Raw genomic sequence first — 26,194 nt, 5'->3', positions numbered from 1 at the left:
TCAAATCTTCCCCCAGGCCGCCTTACACATTGTGACCTGCAGAGGGCGCTGTCCAACACGCCCCTCTCCTGTCCAACTCCCGCCACAGCGCTGGTTCATTCAACGGGCCACGCCCTGGGCTGGAACCTTTCCAGGCTCTTAGTCCGTGGGGGAACCGAAGACAAAGGGATGGAGAGGTTCCCCCCCCCAGCTGTGCTTTCCAAACCTTTTCCCTTCGTGGCACGCAGAAAAAATATTTTTGGCCCGTAAGGGCAAATCGACAAGGTCACTCAAAGTTGAAGGCAGCAGGGCTGGGGACTCTGGGCTGCCCAAGTGCCACCGGACTGGCGCACTAGGGTGCATCATGTTGGGAGGCTCTGCCTTCCAGAATAGCCATCGGGTCCTACCGCTACAGCTGAGAGTCGCTTTACTTTAAGCAACAACGTTCAAAGTAAAGAAACCATTTCTTGTTCAAAAGACTTTTTAAAAACTTTGCTAATTATATCTGTTAAGCTGGTCGTGCTTTATATTATCTTTTATTGCAAGAGTCCAGCATATAATATGAGGGCTTAAAGAGTTTAGAAGGCTAGCCTGGGAACTAAATAATGAACTCTACCTTTCTTTTTATGGTACCATATTTAGTGTTTTGTTTTGGTTTTGGACCATGTGCTTTTGAGATCAAACAGCCAACCTTAAAACTTTTGGAACCCCACATATTTACACGTTGGCTCTCGCATAACATCTCTGGAGTTATTCTGCATTATATTTAAATTTCCCCAACCAGATGGTAAACGCCTTGAGAACAGGACACCCTAATCTATTTCACTGCATCTCCAGCAGTGGCGATCACTGTGCTTACTGAGCACCCATCACTGTTCCTAGTGATTTCTGTTGCATCTTTATAACAACAAGAATGATGTTGTAACCATGCCCGCGTAACGGATGAACAGCTGAGACTCAGAGAGTTTGGGTGACCTCCCAAGTCCACGCAGCTGGTAAGTGGCAGAGCCAGGATTTGAGTGAGGTCTGTGTGGCTCCAGGGCTGCCATGAAGACACCGGGAGAGGGGTGCTGGGATCCAAGTCCCACTGGGTGTCAGGTGTCTGCTGGGGAGATGAGAGGGCATGTCCTGAGCTTAGGGCCTGCCTAGCAGGCGTTAGACCAGCACACAGAGGACTGTAGGACAAGATTGTGAAGGGGTGGTGAAGGAGGGGAAGACTGTGGGCCAAAGGGTGAGCAAGAGGCAGACGTGGGCTCAGAAATCTGCCCTGGGAGCTTCTCTTGCTTTAGAGGAGTCACTTAATCTTTCTTTTGACTTGTTTGTTCACCTGTAAAATGGGAATATTTTATAAAACCCGCACCCACTACCTAACAGCGTTGCTGTGGGGCTCAAATGAGATTGTGCAGCTTTCCAGAGGGCCGCTGGAGAGTGTGGACCAAGAATGCCTGTAGAGTGTCATTGGCCTAATTCACACCAGGCACCAGGCACAGAGAGGCATGTATATCCTGACACAGCATTGCTGCCTAGCTCGTTAACCTCTGAGCATAAGTCTCTGAATCTGAAAAACAGGGATAATATCATATAAGAGAATATGCCTGGCACATAGTAGCTGCCCGAGAAATGGGGGTGCTTGCTCGCCTCACCTCCTTGCTGATGCCATCTGGGGCAGCCCTCTCAAGGGTCATTTCCCCAGGCTCTCCAGGAGGGGGCGGCAGGGAGCCATCCTTCAAGGAAGGAGTCCTGCCTGGGACAAGTGGCTCCTTAGGGATGCCTGGCTCCAGCCCCGGCTGAGGACTAGAGTTGAGCTGGCCACTCATTGGACCTCCTGACCCATGCCTAGTTTTCTTTGAGGGAGATTCCCCTCTAATTGCACTGGGTAAAATCTCGTGAGCTTTGCCCTGCAGTGGACCCACCCGTTAGGGAATCCCTGGCAGACGGCCCCTGGGATGAGAGCTTCTGGAGCATCTCTGGAGTATGGGTGGGGCACTGTGCTTCTGGGCGCTTCCAGAAGGTTCACCCCCAGTCTAGATCAAGCTGCCCAGTCCACACCATGACTCAAATATAGCAGAATACCTAAATGGGCAGAGTCTGTTTCTTACTCCCGGCTCTGTCCGCACTCTGAGTGCAGTGCCTGGTACCTACTAGGAGCTCAGGAAATGACCTGTCCAATGACTGAATGACTGAGTCTGCCCAGAGGTAAATTTGCCCGCCCTTTGCTGGAAGGCAACAGCTCTGTTGTCTCCACCACGAGCCCCAAGGTGGAGTAATCACATCTTAACCATCTTTGAATGCCTATGGCCCAGCACAGAGGCTGGCACAGGGAAGCTGGGTCCTCAGGGTTTGAGCACTGGGCCTGGGCTTCGAGGATACTGACCTGCTAGGACTTCAAGTATCACTGGGGCCTTGGCCGATCACCCACAGCTCTCCATCACATTGTGGAGAAAGCCTCCAACCCTCAGCCTGGCATGAAAAGCTCTGCACCTTATGATGCCTCTGGCCTCTTCCGTCCCAATACTCAGTGTCCCACCTGCCCCCGACCCCAGCTCCAGTTTGCCACCTCCTGGCCTCGGCTCACCTGCTCACGTCTCTCCCAATCCCTTCTACGTCTCCCTCCCTCCTCCAGGAAGCCTTCTTGATCAGCTCCTCCTGTACCCACCACACCCCTGCACATACCTGCACTGAGGCACGTGCCCCTAATAGCGGTAACTACCCACCTCCCACCCTGGACTGTGAACTCCTCAGGGCAGGGGATCAGGGCCAGGCATACCACATGGGCACACGGGGCCTGGCAGGGTGGATGCCATAAATGTTTGCAGAATGAATGAACGAGGCCTACCCACCAGTCCACCGAGCCCTCTTCCCATGAGTTCCTCAACAGGACATAGGGAATTTCCTCCAGGATGTCCTGCTGTGCCCTCACACCCGCCCAGCTTGGACAAGATGTTCCAAACACCTCCAGCAGCAGCTTCTCTTCAGCCAGCCCCGAGACTCCGTTCTCTGTCACCACGGAGCACAGTGGTGCCAGGCTATCTTTCCTAAGCACAGCTTGATGAGGGTAGCCCTGGACTCAGGAAACTTTCACGGCTTCTTCTGTTCCTCAGCATTAGGTCTGCTTCATTCTTGTAAGCTCTCCAAGAGGGCTGGTACTCCCTCCTAGGCTACCTCATGGCCCGTGAGCTCCCCACACACCTGTCACTCTCATCACAACAGGTTCCCCTCAGGCTCGGGACCAGCCCCTGCTCAGCTGGGACCCAGGGCCTCCACTCGTGCTGTTCTTCTCGCCAGGAAGCCATCCCCCTTTTCCCTGACTCTCCTCTGCAGACTTGCCTGGAGCCCTCCCTCCCTCGCTGCCACTGTTTGAGTGTCAGCCTCTCCTGAACCAGGCTGTGAACTCCTTGGACCTCTTCCTGCACCTCTGGCCCGCTCCATTCCTGGTACCCTCCTGAGGTTGCAGACGGCTGCCTGATGGCCAAGGCGAGGGCTGAGTGATGGCGCCAGGGTTCCCCCCCAGAAGCCCAGGATCCTTGGGGGCCTCACCTCCAGTACTCTTCGCTGGGGCTGGTCCTCTGGAGGGTGTGGTTGAGCGCGTGGGAGAGGTTGCCAGGCAGGGCGGGAGGCCGGGAGCCATTGGTGATGTTGGAGGCATCCAGCACGCCGGCGCAGTCGGGCGTGTTCCAGGGGTTACTGCAGTAGGCCCAGGGCAGCACGGGCGTCATAGACGAGAAGAAGTAGTAGAAGGCGATGCAGATGACCACGTTGTAGTAGATGCCGATGTATGTGGACACCACCATCATGCCGTAGCCCACACCTGGGGGAGGAGAGGGGCGGGAGCAGCCTCACACATCTAGCTGAAGGAGGCAAGGCTAATTCTGAAGGGCCTGAGAGGCAGGCTTTCATGGAGTGCCACGAAAGAGGCAGCTCAAGGCCTTGGCAGGGGCAAGCTGGGGGGCGAAGGGCCTTTGTGTATGAATGTGGTAGGAAGAGAGCGTGGAGGCCAAGTAAACATGGATCCCAGCATGTGTCCATGGCCTTGGCCATTGATGTGGGCCTCAGGTTAACACCAGTGTCCCATAGGGGTTGGCAGTGTTTATACAGATGGGTGAGTCAGCATGGTCCCCAGAGGCCCGTGTGTGTCTCTGTGTGTGTGTGTGTGTGTGTGTGTGTGTGTGTTTGTGCGCGCGCGCACCCCACCCAGGCCTCACCTTTGAACATGGGGCTGATCCTCCAGACCCCCAGGCAGCCCTGACTTGCAAACTGGCCGAAGGAGAGCTCCATGAAGAAGAGTGGGATCCCACAGAAGATGAGCATGATGAAGTAGGGGAACATGAAGGCGCCTGGTGGGCAGGGAGAGGGCTGGCTCAGGGCGGCTTTGGGGAAATCCCACCCTCTTCCCGCTCAGAACTGACAGCAAAACCTTTGCAACTGGCTGGGCCCCCAGGAGGATGTGCCACGCACTGGGCTGGAGCCTAAGTCTGAGGCACGCTGCTCACCACCTGTCTTTGAACCTGACAGAGGCTCCCAGGAAGTCTGTTCTGAGTCAAACCCAGGGCCCAGAGCCGCCATGTTTGGGTGGGATCTGATGGCTTAACCAAGCGATTTCACACACATTAGTCAATGAGATCCTCAAATATCCCCGAATCATTTGGGCGGGGTGCTGCTGAAACACAGGCAGTATAAAACAGGGAGCCTTGGGAGGTTGGGTTGCTTTTCTCTACCTCTCCTCCCCTCGAGGGAGCAGGCTGCCAGGGTCGGGGGTGCTGCGCCTTAGGTAAAGGGTACCTTAGCCAGGGATGGGGGCAAAGGAGATCAGGGCCAGAGGCCAGCCTGTCTGGAGTGTGTGCCGCGGAGGGGGCGGCTGGGCCCTGGGGGTTGGGCTCTATCCACGTGGGTGGACCCTGCCCTGTGCCCGCTGGCTACCTCCCCCGTTGCGATAGCAGAGGTACGGGAAGCGCCAGACATTGCCCAGGCCCACGGCATAGCCCACGCTCGTCAGTACAAACTCGATCTGGTTGCCCCAGTTGCCTCGTTTGAGGTTCTGGTCCTTCTTGGTGGCCTCACTGGGCACAGCACCATTCTGCGGGAACAGGAGAGAAGCTACCATCAGCAAGGCATTTGCACGCGCCGTGCCTGACCCTTTGGGCCTCCCCCAGTGGGGACACCATGGACCCTCCAGGCCCCCACCCCACCCTGGGCTTCCCCTCTGCTGGCAGGAGCTGCAGGCAGGCCGGGCAGAGGACGGGAAAGGGAGCAGCGGCCGCCGGAGGGTGCCAAGCTGGCCTCCCTCACCAGCCCCCCAGCACACTGTGCCAGGGGCACCAGCCCACCTGAGCAGCTGCTACCGACATCTGAGAGGTGGGACACTGAGAGGGAGCTCGAGTTGAGGGCCCCCCAGTGCCAGCCCCTCCCAAGCCTCCCCTCTCCCCTTTGGGTGAGGATCTGGGAGCAGCTGAGCCTCATACCAAGCAGCCAAGCTGGGCTGGGCACAAAGGGGCCTGTGTCCAGACAGCCCCCCCAGCCGCGGCCACCACATCGCCAGGCTGAGCACGCTGCCCATGGCAGGCGGCTGTGGGGGAGGGGACCCGGACCCCTCCCCCAGCTGAAAGCTTTTTCCGGGGGGCACACAGTGGGCAGGGCTGTAGGGTGGGGGAAGGGGGAAGCAACTGAGCTGGGCCAGACCTGGGGAGGGCATTCTGGGGCTCAGGATGGGAGGGCCAGGGGAGCCACCTATATTGCCCATGACGGGGGCGAGGGCCCTGGGGAAGCTGACCTGGGCTGGGGGATGCTGGCCATGAGTTGGGGGGAGGAGACCAGAGTTGTAGGCACCACGCCAGACTTGGAGGACAGATTCTGCTAGGGGAAACAGAGGGAGTGACTCTAGAAAAGGGTCTCTGAGCTGAGAAGAGGTGGGCTGTAGAAGATGGGCTGGTGAGGAGGGGCTGATGAGGGAGTTTTCCCCAAGGGAAGGATGCCGGGTTGTCCTGGAGGAGCTGCGAGGCTGGACTGGGTGGCCTGAAACCCCACTAAGGACCCTAACCCCACAGTTGGAACTAACCCAGTAAGTACCTTTATAAGTGAGTGCACCCTTCCCCCATGCCCTGGCCTTTCTACCCCCTACCAGGTGAGCTGGAAATGGAGCCACCCTGAGCCAGAGCCTGAGGAGTCAGCGGTGTCTCACTAAGAGAAAAGGACCCCAAGAGTCACTAACAGAGAAGCCCAGAGAGTCCTTGAGTGACGGAGACAGCCTCCCAGAGGTGGGCTGTTCTCCTGAGAAAAATGGCCAGGCGTCCCTGGAGGACACCCAGGATCAGAGACACAGCTGCATGGCCTCTGAGGGACGGCACTGCAGTGACGCTGACCCTCAGCTTGAAAGAGACATATTCAAGGACAATAGGCACGCTGGCCAATAAACAAACAGACCTGGTGCTTTGACACGCTGTCGGACCTTGATACTGACCAACAGATGCAGAGGGGAGGAATGGCCTCCCCAGGCCTGCGCCCTCCAGAAAGGCCCACTTAGGAAGGCAGGCACAGGAGGCCCCGGCACCTGGTGGTGGCACCCCAGCCATGCATCCCTTGCTCCCACAATGGGTAAATCTGGGGGGTGCTCTGGGCTTGCACACCACCTGGGCACTACAGCACAGACACCCTTGTCCTGCACACCCAATCCAGCATTGCCCGGAGAAGACACTGAGCCTTACACCATCCTGGAAGGTTTGGGGGCACAGTATCAGAAACCGTGGTGCCCCCTTCAAGGAGCACGCAGAGCCAACCGGCAGAGCCTGTGTACTTTCATTCACGCAGCCACGGAGGTTTACGAGCTCCTACTATGTGCCAGGCCCTGCACCAGGCTCGGGGAATTCAGCAGTGAACAAAACACGCCCCTACCCACTCAGAGCTAGAAGTCCAGGAGGAAGTAAGCCATCAATGAGATAAACACATAATTTTTATATGCAACTTCAATGTGCCCACAAAGGGGAATTTTCTCAAGTCACAAGAGCATGGAAGGATGACAAGGGGTGGGGCTGGGGGCTGGGAAAGGTCACAGAAGGCCTCCCTGATGAAGGGGCTTGAAGGCCACCTTGTCTCTGGGAGTGGGAGGCTCCCAGTCCCAGTGTGACAGGTCCTTACAGAATCTTGCCTAAGCCTGTCATCACCTCCTAGGGCCGTTTTTGGGGACAGGCCTAGAAATACCTCAGGGTCAGGGGAGCATTTTTTCAGAGGGTGTGAGGCCTGCTTGGGGTAGTGTATCCATTCCCAAACAAATCACAGCCAAATAGGGCTCCTATATGTTGATCCTACAATAACAGTTTTATTCTGTCCGAGGCTTGTTTACTTAGGGGCACAATGGGGGATTGTGGCAGCTGTGGAGTACATGGGTGGGGTCACGAAGCAGCGGTTACAGCTGTAAAAGAGACAACTGAGGGTCCAGGATGGCCTCATGGGCTGGGCAAGGGCAAAGCCTCTTGCAGAGACCGAGGTCCCCAAGGCCTGAAGTTCAAGGCCTCTCTCGTGGCCCCAGCCCCCTGACCAAGTGCAGCGGGACCAGACTTGGACCTCTGAGGTCTGCTCCTTCCCTGGCATGGAGGGGGCGGGAAGGGTGATGATGCCCCCAGCCGAGTGCCATAGGCAGTAGCTTGCCTGAGCCCTCAAGAGCCAGTGGTCACTCCATTCAAGAGCAGCACACCACTGAGCCTTGTGCTAACCAGTTCAGCCCTGCCGGCTGTGACCTGGGGAGGCCAGAGCCTGGGGGACAGGGGCTCGGAACTGGGGATTGGGCTGTGGCGGGAAGTGACCGGCAACGCTAGGGGTCCGCTGTGCAAAAGGAGCTGAAATGACGCCTTGTGAGTGGCGTGAGGAGCTCGTGGCAGAAGCAGCACCATCTGCTGCCCCCAGCCCTGCAGTGCCCCACGCAGGCGCTGTGGATGGGGTGCTGCCGTGGAAGCCCGGTCCACAGCTAGGCCTCTGACTTTTAATTCCAGTGTGAGCTATGTGCAGGCAGCCTGGCTGGTGAGGGGGCACAGCGCTCAGCAAGGACAGAAGAAGCCAACCTTCCTCCAAGTACACTGGAAGGAAGGGTCCCTCTGTGTGTGTGTGGGGGGGGGGGTCCTAGGGGCTCTAGTTCCCTTCCTCCTCCAGCCCTCCTCTGGGGACGCCCCTCCACTTCCTTCCCTGGCAGCGACGCCCAAGGCTGGTGAGCCTTTTTCAATGCTGCACTTTTTTTCTCCTTGCATAATTTTCCCCATTCTAAGCCTCCCATTTTTTTGATCTGCTAGGTGGACGGCGTGTCACTGATATTAACTGTCCCTGCAGAGGTTGTTGGCTCTGAGGTGCCCACGAAAGAATTTCTTTGTGCTCATGGTCTGACCCAGACTGGTGGCCTGTCTGCCTAACCCAGCTCGGCCCCGCCGACTGGCCGGGCTCCAGGCTGCTCCTGCCCATCACCCACCTCCCACTCTCCGCCCCTCGCTGCTCTCCCAACCTCCCTCCGTCGCTCACACCTGGGCGGTGAATTAAACCATAGTGGCCTGGTGCCCCTCCGGGCTGCTCCCCTCCTCCTTGGGCTCCCTGGAGGGGCTCCCCCCGCCTCACCTCTGACTCGCCTGGTGAGTGATCTCCAGGGCGGGGACTGCCCTGCCCTGCCCTGTGCCCGAGCTTCCCCAGGCCAGGCAGGATGCAGACTACGGGGCGTGCCTTCCATGGCTGTGTGGGTGGGCTGGCTGATCATCCTCCATGACGCCTGCCATGCACAGACATACAGGTATAAAACCCTCCATGCCCCTTACCCTTAGAAGCAGTCGGTGACCTGTCTTGGGTTCACAACCTCCCACCCCTGTTCCTGCCTATAGGGGTGAGCCACACCGAGCGGTCACTTACATGAGTCCTTTCCATAGCCCTCTGCCCTCAACTTATTCACTGGTCTGGATGAACTCCTGGAATTAAGGCAGTTCAGCTCTGAGGGCAGAATCCAGATCTCCCTCTATACCTTGGGCTTGGCAGGCCGGGACCCTGAGCTGGGGGTTAGAAGCCTAGCATTCTAGAGCCTGCACCCTCAGCAGCCCTGGGCAAGCCACTTCCACTCTCAGCATTCAGCGTCTTTACCTGTAAAATCAGGGGATAGACAGACCTCAATAGATCTCCTAATATTCTGTAGCTCTGCCCTGCCTGGAATCTGCTATTTCTGACTCTCTCCTGTGTTTTCCATTAGTTCCACTGGCTTTCTAAACAATTAAAAAAAAAAAAAAAGTTGTTGCTTTCTTTCCGATTATAAAAGCATTATAAGCTTATCATTAAAAAGAAAACTGGAAACTACAGCAACGTGTAAAGAAACAACGCTGCAGAGCCCGCTGCCAGTGGCGGCCACCAGCGCCACTGCAGGGGTGTCCCTTCCTTCTTCATGCCCAGACCCAGAGGCAGCCCAGGATTCTACCCTGGGCGACAGCTGTGCTCTGGCTCCCGACTCCTGCCCTCCGAGAGCGGTGTCCACGGGACATTTCTGTGAATTGTGAGCTCTGCTCTTGGTGGACACTGAGGAATCCTGGAGCAGCCCGGGCAGGGCGGGCCCCACTAGGATCCAGCAGGCTTCTTGTCCAGGACTCTGCAGCTCCGGGGTTTGCTCAAGGGATGAAGTCCCACCCAAGACAAACTTTGTGGAGGAGAACGGGCAAGACCCTACATCCCAGACTGACCTTGAGCCAAATCCAGATCACTGGCAACTTTCTTTGAGTCCCAGTGGGGAATTCAGGCAGAACAGCCAGGACAGTAAACTGTGGCTGCCTCAGGAGACCCTGTGACCCCCTCACACCCCTTGGTTCTTGTTTCCCCAACTTCTCTCCTGTCGGTCCAATCAATCCAGGAGCCAGGCTGGCCCTCAGGCAACATCTACCCTGCAGTGACAGAGCCTTCCATCTTTCATCTGGCTTCACTCATCCAGACGTGGGAAAGAGTCAAGGGCCCGGGCTGGAGAAGCAGGACCGTGGGGAAATCCACCCCAGACCCGAGCAGTATGCAGGGGCTATTAGTGCCTCTTGCTTCAAGGAAAACCTCCGAGCGCCTGTCAGGAGATCAGGCCCTCATAGAGGAGGTGAGAGAGGCACGGACATGCCGCTGCTGTTTCGTCCCAGAGGCCTGATTGGCAGAGAGTGATCTGCCGATATTGTGGAGAGCAGACAGAAGATGCCCCCCAGGCATGCCCGGCTCCACTCCGGGCCCTGGGAGAAGTGATAGGGCCATTGGGTGGGCTCCGCTTCTGCCCTGAAGCCCGGCAGTCACGCCCTGCACCGTGGCAGCCGCGAGCGGTCTCTGCCCCGCTCGGTTGGCAGCGGGCTCGCATTCTGGAAAGTGGCTTTGGCTTCTGACCCTGGCAGTCCTGAAGGTGGAGGGCAGCCCTGCATAATGTTTCTCCCAAATGCAACCCACATCTCCCCAGAGGACATTCCTTCTCTTGCCTTCCGAAGGTCAAGTCAGGATGCCCCACAGGGAAGGAAGGTGGCTTTCCCAGTCCCCTCTCCCTCACTGTCATCAGCCCTATTGTGCCTGACATTCCTGCCCATCCCTGGCTTCCAGGGAGGAGGACACACCGGTGCCCCGCCCCCACCGACCCAGGCACTTGTCCTAGACACTGGCGAACACTGCGTGGGGTCTCTCTCCTCGCAGCCGAGACTGTCGCCCATCCCGTTCCCCCACCCTCACCACTGAGTCCATGTAACAAGTCCTCCTGCCCCCTCACCACTCTCCCCATAGGAGTAGCTGCCGTGGCAGAGACAATGGGGCTGTATTGATTAGTACAATTCCTGGGCACCTCCGGCCCGTCTCCCCGGGAGCTAGGACAATGCAGCTTTGATACACAGAGCAGATTCTCAGCAGGTCCTTGGGCTGGGGGAGCCCTCATACCCCCATTCTCCTCCCCTGTGCCCCCTCCGCATGGCTAACTCTTCCTGCTCCTTTGCACAGTTGCAACTTTCTGGGTCACTTTTGCTGGTGTCTGTCTCTCTGGCTGGCTGTGCCTGCCCCTCCCTGGCACAGACCACTCAGCCCCTCTCCCCACCCCCAGCCCTGCCTCCCAGTCTGCCTGGAACCAGAGAGGGGGCTCGACCTCCTGGAAGGTGACTGACCTGTTCTGGGGAGGAGGGGGCCGCAGGTCCCTGAGCCGCGGCCATCCCAGGGTAAGCACTTGGAGCGGGGTGCGCGTGTCTCCTCTCATTCACACCTCTGCCAGCTCCGGGCGACACTGACGCATCCCCTGCCTCTTCCACTGCTGGCTGGGCAGCATCAATTACTTTCACCTCGTCTCCTCCTGAAGCTCTGCCTACCCCCTCCCCGGCCCTCCCCCTCCAGCCAGTCCCCATGCAGCCCAGCGCGGGTGCTCCACAGTTAGAGTGAAGCGCAGGGTTTGTTGTGTTTCTCCCTTGTTCCCAGCAAGTTATTGGAACAAAACACACACACACACACACACACACACACACACACACACACACACACACACACTCTCACAGCCACAGGGTGAGGCAGAGCAGCCGTGGAAGAGAGAGAGAGGGGGCGGCTCACTCCCATTCCAGAATGAGGTCTGGGGCCCAGATGCTTCTGAGCGCATAGGCCTGGCACTTGGTGGGCTCCTGGTAAGGTGGTTGGGTACCACTGGGCACTAGAGATGGTGAAGGAGAAGGGGGAAGGAGGCGCAACCCACAGGGCACTACCAGAGCATCTCAGACTTCTTAGAATGCTGTGGGCTGGGGGGTGATGGGTCCTGAAGCAGTCCTCCCCGGAGTTGGGGACTCCCAACCAGCCAAGATGATGGAGTGTCCTCATGAGAGAATATGACTGACCATGTAAAAAAGCTCTGGCTTAGCGAACGGTGCTGTCACCTGTCTGAAGAAAGATGGCATTAGCCAAGAGGGTGGCTGCAGAATAAGGACCTTTGAGGATTAGTACTGCATCACCCAGAACCTGAGGTATTCCCTCTGGGAGTGTGTACAGAGTGGGCTGGGCACAGTCTAGCAGGTGTCGCCATGGCTGGGGTGGAACGTCACTCAGACCCATCCAATCCCTCTTCTCTGAGGCCACACTCACTGGTCAGTCTCCAGCGGATGCTGAGACACCACAAACCCGTGGCCAGGAAGGTGGGCACGAGTGTTCTGGTGCTGGGAAGGCATAGCTCTTTTTGGAAACTGATAGGTTGGCAAAGGGTCTGGTACATGGTAGGATCTTCGTAAACATCAGTCAAATGGAAGCATGTATGAATTCTGATGTAAAGGACAGCTTCCCTGTGAGTTTGGTAAGTGAGGTGACCCCAGTGGGAACATGGCAGAATGACATTTTTTTTAAAGGGCAAAAGCTTTAGAGTCAGACAAGCTTGGGTTCAAACCCCAGCTCTGGCAGTTCTCACTATATATCTATCTCCTTAGGCAAGTCACTTAACATGTCTGGTCTTAGTTTTTTCATCTCTAAGATGGGGATAATATCCGTCCATCTTTGAAGCTATTCGCATTATTAATAATAGTAACAGATAGTACATATGAAGTGTTTACTATGAGCCAGACACTGTCCTAAACACTTTATATATATATTAACTCATTTAATCCTTCCAATAGCCCCTTGGGGTGGGTATGTTATTATGCCCATTTTGGGGAGGAAGATGGGGACTGACCTCGGCTCAAGCAAGTCTCCTAAGAATGGCCTCAGACCCCACTGACTGAGCTAGCTGTTCCCCGGGCCAGCCTCATTCAGCCGGGTCCCCAGACACGCTCCGAGGACTTCCTGTGAGCCCAAACTGAGGGCCAAGGCCCTGGCTGGGCCGCTGGCTCCAGGAAGGCCCAGTCACCCATGATGCCCAAATGCTCACTTCCACCCAGGGTGGGCTCTGGGCTTTGGCTGCCCTGGCCTGGGCTGGGTGCCCAGAACAGGCAGCCCTGGCTGGACAGCTTTCTCTGGCTCTGGCCATGGGGACAGGAGGCGGCAGCGGCCCAGCTGGGTCCTGGCAGTAATGAGGCCTCATTAGCGGCATCCAGATGCTCCAGCCCCACTCAGGGAGGCCGACTCCCCCAACCCTGCCTCTGACTTTTCTTAATAAGAGTGGGCATGCCTCCAGAGGGCCAAGGAGTCTAGGGGCTTTGTTGTACCCTGTGACTCTGAGGGAAGGTCCTGCTGAGCCAGGACTGGAAAGTGCTGGGGGTAGCGGGGCTGCAGGGAAGCCGTGTGAGGGGAGGGGAGGCCGCAGGACTGAGCAGGTGGCTTCCAGGGAGGCAGGGGAGACCAAGGGGAATGGAAGGCAGGTCTTAGGTCCCAAGAGGAAGCCTGGGGAGGTTGGGCCTTTTCCTCTGGATCTAGATATCGTCCATTTCACTGGGGAGGGGGTAGTTGCACATCTAGGATCGTCTAGTTGATTATCTAAGTCATTGCTCAGGCTGTCCTGGGTAGGAGAGCACCTTCTCTGTGCTAGGCCTTATAGAAGGAGAGTGCCCACTGTGTGTCAGTGCCTGAGGTAGGAGAAGACCTACTGTGTGTCAAATCCGTGCTAGGAAGGCACACAGTGTATGCCAAATCCAATGCTGGGAGAGCTCCCACTGTGTGCCAGGCTCTATGTTAAGAGAGCACCCACTGTGTGTCCACCCCACAGGGAGCCCTTGTGGTGTGCTGGGTCCTGCACTACACGAGTGTCCCATGCATGCCAAATTCTGTGCCATGTGAGGACCCAATATATGCCTAGCCCTGAGCCGGGTGAGCACCCACTGTGCCCCTTGCACTGTGCTAAGTGAGTGCCCAATGTTTGCCATGTCTGTACTAGCTGAGTACTTGTTACATGCTGGGACTCATGCTAGGTGAGTGGCTGGTAAGTGACAGGCCCTCTACCAAGGGAGGGCCAGGTGGGTGTCAAGCCTGTGCTTGCTGAGATCCCAATGTGTGTCAAGCCCATACTAGTTGAGCACCTGCTACATGCCAGGACTTGGGCTGGGTGAGCACCCACTGTTCACCGGGCCCTGTGATGGCTGCTGCAGAGAAGAAGTATCCAAACCCTCTTGTCAAAGCATAACAGAACAGGTCGGGGTGGGGCAGCCCCAGGTGGCCTGTGGTGCTTTCAAAGCCTTCTAGGGGGGCTTCCCTGGTGGTGCAGTGGTTAAGAATCCACCTGCCAATGCAGGGGACGCGGGTTTGAGCCCTGGTCCGGGAAGATCCCACATGCTGCGGAGCAACAACTCCGCGCCACAACTCCGTGCGCCACAACTACTGGGTTCCGCTCTAGAGCCCGCGAACCACAACTACTGAGCCCATGAGCCACAACTACTGAAGCTTGCACACCTAGAGCCCGTGCTCCACAACAAGGGAAGCCACCGCGGTGAGAAGCCTGTCTCCGCTCACTGCAACTATAGAAAGCCTGCATGCAGCAACAAAGACCCAACACAGCCAAAATAAACAAAAAAATAAATAAATAAAATAAATTTAAAAAAAAATAAAGCCTTCTAGGACGATTCAGATGTTCTGGCACCCAGGGCTCTAGCCCGGGTGACACTGCTCTTATTCGTCATGAGGCTTCCAGGGACAGAAGCAACCAGTGAACTCAAAGATGTTGGGAGAGGCCAGTGAGGCTCACCGAGGCCTTTCCGCCCAAGGTGCTGTATGAGTGGGGAGTGGACACAGGGGAGGGGACTGAGCTGGCCAGCTGTGGACTTGGTGTGCAGCTGTGGGGTTAAAGCTGACCCAGTAGGGCTCTCCTGTCCTGGGCTCCTCTCCTCCAGCTCCCTGTCCTCCAAGCCCCAGGCAGCCCAGCCCCACATGTGTATAGAGGCACTAGGTCTCCACGAAAGGACCACTGCCACCTCCCACCCCCAGTGCCCCCAAGCATGCCAGCTGCTCCCAGGCTTGGAGGCACCCTGGCCAGCTGGGTTCCTGCATGGCCCTGTCCTAGGAGCTGCTGAGGCGTGAGGGAGGCAGCTGAGCTGGCCTGGCAGAGACCATCTGGGCTGGGAGAGGGGGGAGGGACACGTGCGGCAGGCATGTGGGTCTGGGCACGTGCTGGGAAGTTGCTCACCCTCCACGGGGCACCTGCCACATGAAGAGCCCAGCAGAAGCTCCAAGGATGACATAGGGTGGTGGACACTGAAGAGACCCAGGGGACCCATGTCCTCACACCCAAACCTGAGGCAAAGGCGGATGCAAGTGAGGACCCCATGGCAGGTGCCAGCTGACTACTCGCAGCCTACCAGGGCACAAATGGCAACAGAAGCCACAGACCTGGGACGGTCCAAGTGCCACTGGCTTACATGCATGACCCTCAAGACCCTCTGTTCTGCCCCACCATGGCATCCAGAGGAGCATCCTCAGTCACTTGCCCTTAGGGGACCACAGGCACCTAATAAAGTCCAGGCGCAGCTGCCTAGGTTAGCTAGGAGAGATGGCGCTCCTCAGAGGCTGTATCCTAGAGACAAGCACTGAATGGAGGCGGAACTGGTTCCAAACTGGGTCCCGAGAATAGCGGAGCCCAAGGTCATAAGCAGAACTGAGAAAGAAGCAGGAATAGAATCCCGAGCAACCGCTGGGGGTGCCCAGGGGACATGCTATGGAGCCTCAGACGCAGCAGTGGCGGGCAGAAGTCAAAGGTCAGAGGGCACAGAGGAAATCGAGCCCCAGCTATCTTTAGGCACATCCTGGTGCTGGGAACAAGTATCCCAAGGCAACGTTCCCTTCCACAGACGGGCTGGCCTGCTGGCCGGCAGAGCCCAGGGTCCGGGAAGCTCAGCTCCGGCAGGGATTCTGGGACCTTGTGATTCACGCTCCCTATGTTGCCCACGTGGGTTCCACATCTCTCCTGCCTCCCTGCCCCAGTCCTTTGAGGGTCACTCCAGAGAAAGTAGAGCAGCCAGTACTGAGTAGTATAGAGTACTCGGAGGGTTTCTTAAGTTTCATGGGACACAGAATCTCCATGTAGGGAGGGGCAGAGCCACAGCCCACTTCCTGCAACAGGCCCGTGGCAATTCCAACACTTCCGGGAAGGGTGAGGCCATTTTTGAGTCTATCACAGCATCCACCCCCTAGCAAGTATTCAGGTCAGGAGACCTCCAGCTCTGCCCACATCTGAGTACTTAGAGTTCAGGTTGGCTGAGGAATAGAGAAGCTTAGTGCATTCAGACTTGTTCCGGTTAGGAGGGGGCCAGACCAGAGCAGGTCTGAGGGGCTGGACGCTGGAAGTTCAGAACAGGACAGGACAGAGGGTCCTGAGCCTGGAGCACGACTGTCCAGCTCCCTCCCCCAGACCATTCCTTTGGACCAGGTACTTCGAGTCCCAGAAATCAAATCCCTGGTGAGGGACAGGGCTTGTTTGGGGAGGGCTCGGCAGAGACCCTAGGCCGATCAGTCTTTCAATGAATGGGAGAAGGGAGGAGCCACAGGAGGGGCCGTGCTCAGTCACTGGCTTCCTCCCCTGACAGCTGCCCAGTGTCACTGGCTCCTGAGGCAAGATCCCAAGAGAAGGAATACAGCCACTGCCCTTGGGGTATTTTCCTGGTTCCTGATTCCAGTGCTGGCCTGTTCTGCCCATCAGTGAGCCGGCCCTGCTCTTGCCCACTGCTTCTCACCGCCTCTCCTGTGCTCTGAGGCAGTGAGCAGTGAAGAGCTGTGGCTTGGGGAAGCAGTAGAGGGAGGTTTTCCGAGGAGGCCTCAGGAGAGGATTCAAAATGAAACACTCTATGTTACTTTTCAGAGTGGAAGAAGAAAAAAATCAGACAGGCTCTGAGGACCCCTTGATCAGCACATGCTGAATGCTCCCCACCGCAGGCGGAGCGCAGCGTTGGGGGTGCCTGGGTGTCAGCCACAGGACAGCTCTCCCAGCAGGACTGACTGCAGCCTTCTCTCCAGGGTATCTTGTGATGAGGGCGGGAAGTGTGCCTCGTGCCTCCTAGCATGCCTTTCGGGCTCTGTGGTGGAATCTGCACTGCTATGGGCCTGGAGCCATGGCAGCATCTAACCTGCTGGGTGAGGTGCTGCCCACCTGGGCCTGGGACAGCCCTAGCACTCGGGAGCCCTGGCAGTGCCAGACTCGGGGCCCCACGGAGCCTCCTAGGCCCTCCTGTCGGGGCCAGCAGCTGACAGCGGGCCCCCGCGGGGATGGTCCTCATGGCCCCCTCCTCCCTGCAGCCTGGTCCATGTACTCACCAGCATCGCTTTGGCACCTTTTCCCACCATGGTAGTGGTGGGTTAGGGGCTCTGGAGTCCCGGACCACACTCACAGGCTCTGTTTCTAGCACCTTTCAGAGCACAGGCCTCAAGAGCTGTGGAGAGAGCAGAGAATGCACTGAGGATTTGGCCCAGGAAGGCAGGGAAGGACACGTGTGGCCCTCAGGGCTCTTCAGAACAGGTAGTGCAGGGCCCAGACCACCAGCTGGCAGGTCCTCTCTTCCCTCCCGCCCTGGCCCAACCCCTTCCAGACCATCTCCTGTCCTGCTCATTTCTGGATGACCCTCAATCCAGTTCCTGCCTCACTCTCCTCCCAAACCTTCCCCTGGATCCCTTGGTCTCCAGACTTCCTGTCCCAATGGGCAAAGGTCTATTTCTGACTCTCCAGATGCCCAATTCTATAAAAGATAAAAAATGAACACAGAACTGGGACAGGGTCCAATTCCTTCATCACCTGTGTGAATGGCTTCAACCCCTCCCCTGACGGGGAGTCGACTTGGACCAGCACATGCTTCCCACCCTCGCCCCAGCCAGGCGTCCAGGATGGTCCTTCCCTATCCTGGTGCCACTCAGCTTGGGCTCCAGGCAGAGGGCTCGTTATTATGTCACTAACTTGGACCAGAAGCTCTAGGCACACCAAACACGGCATGTGCAGGCACAACGCCGCCATGCCCGTGCTCAGGCTGGCCCCTGCAGAACACATTCCCTCCTGTTCACCAGGTGGAATTTACAAATCCTTTAGGAGCCTACTTAAGTGTCACCTCTCGTCTGTAGCTTTTCCTGACACTACCCACCCTCCACCCCAGAGGGAACAAACTGTCTCCTCTTTAGTGTTTTGTGCAGACTTCGACCAGTGTCCTTATCAACTCATTTGCTTACGTCTGTCAACCATGGGTTGGCTGGCCAGTTCCCTGAGGGGTTGGATGTGTTTCATCTACCCCTCTGTGCCCAGCAACCGGCGCGATGCTCAGCTTGCGGGGAATGTTGGTGGAAGTGAGTTGAAGGGAAATGGGTAAGGCTGAGGCCTTGGAATGAGGGGCCAGGTCAGCCAGAGAGATCTCGTAGGAAGCCTCTGAGAGGCGATGTGGGGCTGGTGAGCAGGAGGGGCAGACAGACGGGGGGGGGCGGCCATGCAGCTGCTGGTGTCTGCAGGTTCAATGCTGGACGGACGCAGATGGAAGAGGGGGAAGTTTTTGACAGGTCGCAGGAGTGGAATCAACCTTCAGGGAGCCTCAGAGAATTCTCTTATGGGAGGAAAACCCGGGGTCAGGTGCATAAGGACATTCACGCTCCATAGGGCCTGGTCCTAGGAAGGACTGGGGCCTTCTCTGGCTCCTCTCAAGGAGTCACTCTACTCCAAAGGCTGTTTTGTGCCCCTCTGCCCCACCTACAGCCACCTTCAAGGGCCACCTCCCACCCACAGGCCCAGGAAGCCATTGGAAGGCTAGAAAAGAGGAGGAAGAAGCTCTTCTTTGCCTATGCAAATCAGCCCTTGGCTACCTTAGGCCTCTGTCCTGGCCACCAGGTGTCCTGCATAACCTTCTCCCCAGGGCTGAGCCAGGTAGGGATGTGACTTGCGACCATTTCCCTTTGGTTAGTCACCCAGGCCGGCCTTCCTGCCTCTCACTGTTTCCTAAAGAGGTCCCTGCTTGTGGCTTTGGTCTTCTGGGGGCAGTCAGAACAGGGGGTGTGCTCCCTTAGAAGATCATACCCTTGTCTTCGCTTACCACACCCCTCCCTCCAAGCTGTACACTCTAGATTTGCTGTCCTCAAAGCTGTCCCTCTTCAGCTAACAGATATTAATGACAATGAGGATAGTAATGACAGCAGATGGCATTATTAAGAGCCACCTCACTGGATGGGCATTACGCCCTCTGGTCAGGTGAGTAAACTGAGGACACTCCATCCCGGAATCTAAGTTCCAGGGTATTATCCCTAAGCACTGCAAATACAGCCCTTGTGGTCAGGGTGCTGACAGATTAGTGGAGAAAAGATTGCTTGGGGGCTGCTTCCAGGACAATGAGTTGGGTGGAAAGCTTTGCTGCTTCTGCTTCTGCCATTTCTGTTAAATGGCCCCATCCATCCATTCAAAAAGTACCACCTGAATGCCCACGATAGGCCAGGCCCTCTTCTAGGGGTTGGGCATCCACATTACCTAGACACCAGGCCTGCCCCTAACCCATATATGGGCCACTATTGACAAGCTCTCCATCTGTGCTACGTGGGTCAGAGTCAGCTTGGACTCTGGGACGTGGAAGGAGGAACTGGCTCTGACATTCACTAGGTATGTGACTTCAAGCAAGTTACTTAACCTCTCTGAGCCTCAGTTTTCTCAATCTGGAAGATGGGGCTAATCATACTTCCTTTGTACATTCTGAAATTTGTGCTTAATTTTTGACTCTACAAGTCCTCCACTTTTTCCTCCCCTCCAATTCATTAATCTTCCCAAAGTCCTAAAGCCCTGATTCCCTCCAACAGTTTTCCGCAGCCAACAGGATATGGCCTAAATTGTTCAGCAGGCATTTAGGGGTGGCCACAATTCAATTCATTTACTCTGCAAATATTTATTTCGGGCTTGCTCTGGGCCAGATCTGTGCTGGGTACCAATAACTCTTCAGTCTCTGCCCTCCTGCAGCTTACAGGCTGGTGGGGAAATGAATGAAACTGGTGACTCAAATGTGTATAATTAAAGCCTACAATAAAGGGTGCGAAAGTGAAAGATCTTTACGAAAATCTACACCAGGGGGGCCTGGCCTTGTCTGAGAGTTACAGAGGACTTTCCTGAGGAAGTGATGTTTAAGAGTCAGAGGGGGATGATTTGGCAACGGTGAGCAGAGAAGAGGAAGAGAGATTCAAGCAAATGGAATACTATGTGCAAAGACTGTGAGGCTGAGGCTCAGATAGTGAGGGACAAAGTGGCCAAAGACAGAGGTGGAGAGATAAGCAGGTTCGGGGTCTTTGGGGCTTCCGTTTTGCGGTTTTGCTCTTTATCCTGAGGGCAACGGCAGCTATTGAAGTCTTTAAAGCAGAGCTGTAACGGTGAGGAGGAGCAATTGGTGGAAGGTGCATTTTGAAAACATCACCCTAGATTAGTGTGGAGAAAGGACTGGAGGGAGGGGAGAGGGGAAGAGAGGAAATCAATTAGGAATAGGCCAGGCCAGGGATGAGGGGGCTTGGCTCAGGAAGGTGATGCTGGGGTGGGGAGAGGTACAGAGATTTGAGACAAATAAAGAACATTAACTTTGGTAGGAGACTTGGTGATGAAGCCTGTGCTAGTCCCAGAGACAGGAATGCTGGGGATGCTGCAGGTTTGGAGTGGGGAGAGGATGAGCTGGGTTCGAGTTGCCTCTCAGCCACTCAAGGGAGGATGGGGAGAGGGTCAGAGGACCCAGCCCACCTTTACTGTCTCATTGCTCAGTCTTCCTCTCCTCCAAACAGGACTGTCAGGTCAATCAATTTTAAGGGTCCATCTGGGCCAAGCCCTGGAGTCTTCTCTGGGGATGGAAAGGTGACAGGTTCTTTCCTGGCCTTCAAGGACCTCACAGCTTAGGAGAGAGATAGAGGAGGAAACATAATTTCCATTCACTGTGACGGAGGCAGTGGAGGGGCTGTGAGAGTAGGGGAGGGCCCTAGTTCTGCCTAGATTCAAGGTCCGCTACCTGCAGCCACTTGCGGCCACCTGAGGCCACGTGGGACTATTCAGCAACCCCAGAGGGTTCTTGTCTTCATGCCTTTGCTTAGGCAGTTCCCTCTTCCTTGAGTACCCTTGTCCCCATATCTATCTGTATATACCCCACCCGTCTTCAAAACCTGTCCCAATGCCATTATCGTCAAGAAGCCTTCCTTTCTCCTCCCATTTGCAGTCAATCTTTAAATGCTGCTCCCGGTTACCCCCAAAGCACGCTGTGTACATCTGATTAATATGCTCCTCACACGTAGCCGTTGCGGCATGGTTACTCGTGTCCCAATCTGCCTTCCCCACCAGCTGGAGAGATCATCCAGGGCAGAGGTGTGATTCTTCTGTGTCCCCAGAGCTGGGCACTGAGCTTCAGTCGCAGTGTAGGCCGAGTAAGGGGGCGTTTTCTCTGCGGTCCTTGGAAACATTTGGGCATGCTCAGTGTCGCTCTTTAGTCTCTTCCTAGAACCAGTCCCCTCACCCACTATCCTCCAATCTTCTGACGCTCCCTCACTTTGGGGTTCTTTAACCTCTCAGGTCCTTCTCTCCTCCACTCCTCGCTCCCCAGCCTTTATCTTCTAGTGGCCGCAGCATCAGGCTTGTTTCGGCAAAGAAACAGACCTAGGCTTTGTGCGGTAGCTGTCAGAGAGCTGGGGACGCGGCTCCTTTAAGAGTGACCAGCGAGGGGGCGTGGCCTGCGGAGTACAGGCCCGAAAGGGGGCGCGGCTTCTTTAAGAAGCGGCCGGCAGGCTGAGAAGAGGCCCTGGAACGGCAGGAAGAGGCGAGGTCGGTTTCGGAGCTGTAGCGCCGCCTGGAGCGCCCAGATTCCTCGAAGCGGGGCGCGTCCACCTTAATCGGGGTGCGAGGTGTCGGGGGCGGGCGTTACATCAGCCGCCACGTGTGGGCCTCTCAGCTGGTGTGGAGGCGGCAGCCCCGCCCCCGGTCCCTGCCGTGGAAAAGTACCCGGGCTCCCAGGTCCCCGCCCCCTTGCCCCGCCCCCGAGCCGGCTCAGGCCCCTCCCGGCCCTCCGGGAAAGCCCCCCTCCCGCCCGGCCCCGGCCCCGCCGCCTGCTCCCGCGGGCCTTGGCTGCGGGGTGCGGGGCGCTGGCTGGGAGTGGGCGCCCCAGGCTGCTAGGCCCCTGCCCTCACCTGCGGCCGCCTGGGCCCGCCCTACGCGCACTGGGAATGAAGGTTGGGCTGGGGAGGGCGCGGGTTACAACCCCCAAAGAAAAACGCGGCCGTAGCCCCTTCCCAAAGCAGTGGCCGGGAGCCGAGGACAACAGCCCGAGGGCACCGAGACTCCTTGGCGCGGCTTCCCGGGACCTGCTGGCGCGCGGGAACCCTCAACCGGCCGCCGAGTGGGCGGGCAGATAGTGAGGCAGGCCGGCTGGAGGGGCCAGATAGGCAGCTTGGCCGGCCAGCGGCCGGCAAGGAGATGGAAAGCAGGAGCCCGCATGAGGGGCGCAGACACCCGGCCCACCGGTTCCCGGCGCCCGCAGGCCCCTGGCGCGCAGACCCACTGGCGCCTCAGACAGAAGCTCTGGTTCCGGCGCTGCCGGCACAGCCCCACTCCCGCAGCCCCGGACCGAACCGGCGTCGGCACGCAGCTCCCCCTCCTCCAGGAGCACCCCCCGCCCCGCGCCGCCGTTCCCTCCCGCTTCAGCTCCTTGGTGACAGCGGTGACACCCAGACGCGCGCACCTACCCCGACCTTTCCGACGAGACAGACATCCCTGTACGTGCACCCACACTCTTACCCCCAGATGCCCGCATGCATGCGCGATCTCACACACACACACACACACACACACACACACACACACGCTCGCCCGCCCGCTGGTCTGGGGCTCAGCCCCGCGTAGCCACCAAACACCCAGACCGACGGCGGGACAGACAGTGGCGCGGGCCGCAGCGCCCCCTTCCCCCAGGCTCCTTACCATGCTGCAGCCCCCGGCCCAGGCTTGCTGGGTCCGCACCGCGGTGCGCCCAGGTGGCTTTCTTAAAGGGAAAGTTGCATCAGCCTCCTGAGGCTCAGTGCCGCCGCGAGTCCGCCCGCCCCGCCGCGCCGCTCGCCTCTCCTCCTGAGCTTGTGTTTTGGTTTCAGGGAGGCGGGGGCCAAGAGTTTGGTGAAAGTTTGGAGAGTGGAGAAGGCTTGGGAGATCTAGCCAAGTCCCTCCCCTCTCTGAACAGCTCCCCTGGCCTCCCTGCGCGCCCCCCCCCATTCATCCCCACCCCCAGACGACTTCTCAGGCTCCTCCTCCCAGGGAATAAAATTACAAGTTGCTCCTGCTTTCAGATGATTGATCCCCACGAACCCCTGGGAGTGGGCTCCGCAAAGGAGCCCCCTTCTCCGCCCCTGTCTTGCTGCCCTTCAGCTGGGGCCCTTGGAGGAAGCAGATGTCCCCTTTGGGCTAGGCTGGAATAAAGCCAGAACGCCTGGGGCACTTGGGGGGCTGGAGTTGGAGTTAGCCTGCCAGGCCCCCGGCCTTCTGCGCCTGCGTTCCCCCTAGAGAGAAGTCAGAGCAAATTCCATTCCCTTTGAGCAGTGCCGCTAGGGACTGTGGGCACAGCTGGGTAAGGCCTGGGTCCTACTCCTTGGAACTGGAGGGCTGGGGGTCCTTTCTCCATGGACCCTCCTTTGACCACTGGTTTGGTCAACCCTACATTGGCCATTGTGTTACAAGTGCTGCAGTCACCAACCTGGGCCCCCTCTTCTCTCCCTGGGGAGACATACTTGGGTTCCAATTCCAGCTAATGGAGACTTTGCCAAAGGGAGCTTTGCTGAGCCTCAGTTTCCTTCCTTCAAAATAGACAAAACACATTGCTCCAGGCTGCCCCTGAGCAGCAAGGCTTGGCAGTTGGTGGAAAAGGGCTCCCACAATTGCTTACCTTGAGAGCCACCAGCTTTCAAGGAGAAGGGCCGGTTAGTACTGGCTGTCAGGGAACAGTTGTTGCCCCCAGCATCTGCTCGGGAAGGGGACCAGTCTCTTCTCGGCACCCTGAGTCTGTCCTCGCTGTTGTCTGGCCAGGAAACCAGTTTTATTTGTTCCTTGGGGATAGTCAGCCTCCAAGAAGCTGATTCACATACGCCAAACTCGCACAAGATCAATTGACAAGTGAGATTCCACTTTATTAATTTACAATCAGAGGCACTGAACAAGATAGCAGGTATCAGGCACAGATACTTCCTGCCAAGGAGTGCTGTCAGGCCACACACAGTCCATTCCACCAGGCTTCTCCAGGGCCCTACCAACTCAGAACTTATAACCTATTCACAGTAGAGACTTGGTCAGATCTGGGGAGATCTGGAGACATTATTCTTGTCAGCAAGATTATTTTCATTTTTACTCTCTCCCCAAACCTAGCAGGTACAGCATGTTTGTGATTTATATTCTCCTATGAACGAATTACAGGTGTCTTATGTGTATGTGTGGCCTCTTCCTGAGCAGACTGTTGCTCCTGTGCCCCCCTGCCCCTGTGGATTTGAGTAGGTGGATCTGTGTTTGTGAGTGACTGTGTGCACTGCAGCAGCTCTGTGTAGTGGTGTGTGTTTGTGTGTGCAACTTTGGGGGCTGGGCACCTGTGATCCAGGCCCCACCCCCTCGCCTGTCCTGCTAGGACATGAAGTCTGTGGCTGGTCTCTCCCTCCCTCCCTCCCCCTGGGGCTTGTCAAAAAGGGCCACCACACAGGGAAGGCAGAATGGAGGCTGTTGGAAGATCCCGCATGGAGTGGAGTGGGGACAAGGAAGAGTGGGAGGGTGGGACAGTGGCCTTCTTTCCCCTTGAAGCAGTAGACTGGGGGTCAAGGGGCCCTGAGAAGAGGGCACTGAGAGTCAGTGAAGCTTCTGGGATCGACCTGGCCACCTCATCCTAAGGACTCCGTATGAAGGGAGGGAGGCTCAGGATGCTCACAGCCAGACCCTGGGGAGGCTCTCAGAACCTGGGGCTGGGGGTGGGGTGGGGTGGGGTGGAAGAAGAGAGGGGGAGGGGTGCTCAGGGTTCAGCCCTCTGAGTCTCTATCAGGGAGAAAGAACATTTGTGATTGATCTGGGGGCAGGGAGGCAGCCTCACACTTTAGCCCATGGGGTGGGGGAAAGAGATTTTCCCTGGGGGTGTTTGGGAAAGTTGAAGATATTGACCACGTGGGTTTTGCTAGACAGACAACATAACACAAATCGTATTTGCATACACATGGAGAGATTTATAGATGTGTGTATTTTACACATCTTGAGCTAGAAAGGGCTTCAGGCAGCTACACAGTGAGTTGAGTCCTGAGGAAAAGCTTATGAGAAAGATTCTGGCTTGAAAAACCGTCTCCACGAGTCAGGAACTGAAGCGGCTGTTTTTTTCCAACCAGAATGAAGCCCCAAGGGAGACGTGTTTGGGCCTAGTCCAGGTCAGAGCTGGGATGGCCTTCATCCCCTCCTGTGAGTTCCCCGCACTGGACCACTGGCCCACAGGTTGGGAAGGGCATGGCCAGCCTGGGCCACTGTGAGGAGAGTAGGGGGATTGGGCCAGAGGACCGAGAGAAGGACTGATGGGTCAGACATCTCGCTGGCTTGCTTCTTCCTGGGGCAGGGCAGTAAGAGGACAGGCAGCAGCCAGGCCCCACCCACTGCGGGCTAAGGCGTGTCTCAGGAGCCTCTAGTTGCAGTGCAATTTCCTGGGAGGGCTGGGCCCAGCGTCAGATCCCCTGGTGCTGACTGGTGTCACTTGTCATCAGCCTGCAGGAGCAAGGCCTCTGTTGAGCCACAGGGAGTGTGCTTAGGTGTATGTCTGGTGGGATTAGGGATAAGGGCAGACATGGGCCACTTCTAGATGGCACTGTAGGAGCTGGCAGCACTGGCCACCTTGGTGGAGGGGTGCTGAGGGACCTTGCTGAGAAGTTGGGGGAAGGTGGACATTGCTTTGAGTTACAGCCTGGCCTGACCAGGCTCGGAGCCCCAGCTTCAGGAGCTGCAGAAGCCCACCTGGACTCTGCTCTCAGATTCTTCCTCCCTTGAACTTGGAGCCTAGTGGTCAGTGCCTGGTACCTTCCCTGCCCTGTCCCAATGCAAGGGAGCAGGCTAGGTTGGTTCCAGATCCAAGAGCTGTCTCTGGGGCTTCATGTGCCTTTCAGGCCATTCTGTTGTGTTTTCTCTGGTCCTGATCCAGGGGGGCAGCATGAGCCAATTACGGGAATCAGAGCAGGGTTCCAGGCTGGACCTCAGCAGCTGCAGGTAAAATTAGGCATACAGACTGGAAGCATTGACTTTGGCCTGTCTGGGCTACAGCCCTGATGTCCAGAGCATTCAATGTCCAGATTTCTAAATACCTTAGATCTCCCCAAATCCAGAATTCCCAATGCCAAGGGTGCCAGAGCTCCCAACACTGCAGAG

The 26,194-nt window shown here is 57.1% G+C and overlaps 1 protein-coding gene across 19 annotated transcripts in view; it reads right to left on the bottom strand.

The window, feature by feature from the left end:
* Window positions 1-23,052, bottom strand: part of SLC6A9 (solute carrier family 6 member 9) — a 31,589-nt gene extending 8,537 nt beyond the window's left edge. For 2 of the 19 annotated variants that reach the window (XM_059082876.2, XM_067009338.1), the window contains exons 1-6: window positions 22,754-22,921; window positions 17,122-17,237; window positions 5,747-5,826; window positions 4,980-5,053; window positions 4,182-4,313; window positions 3,517-3,787 (exon numbers count right to left, since the gene is read on the bottom strand). In XM_059082876.2, the coding sequence (XP_058938859.1) occupies window positions 3,517-3,787; window positions 4,182-4,313; window positions 4,980-5,053; window positions 5,747-5,826; window positions 17,122-17,151 (587 nt within the window). In that variant the 5' untranslated portion in view covers window positions 17,152-17,237; window positions 22,754-22,921. Of the gene's footprint in view, window positions 1-3,516; window positions 3,788-4,181; window positions 4,314-4,896; window positions 5,054-5,746; window positions 5,830-8,568; window positions 8,717-11,090; window positions 11,370-17,121; window positions 17,238-21,075; window positions 21,094-22,521; window positions 22,639-22,753 lie in introns of those variants that run through there. The other 17 variants (XM_067009343.1, XM_067009347.1, XM_059082862.2 and 14 more) reach the window with 17 other exon arrangements.
* Window positions 23,053-26,194: the final 3,142 nt, after the last annotated feature.

Source organism: Kogia breviceps, chromosome 1 (assembly GCF_026419965.1).
Source record: "Kogia breviceps isolate mKogBre1 chromosome 1, mKogBre1 haplotype 1, whole genome shotgun sequence".
Classification (NCBI taxonomy): domain Eukaryota; kingdom Metazoa; phylum Chordata; class Mammalia; order Artiodactyla; family Physeteridae; genus Kogia; species Kogia breviceps.
The sequence above is the reverse complement of the archived record's forward strand: the minus strand, read 5'-3'. Positions and strand labels throughout refer to the sequence as shown.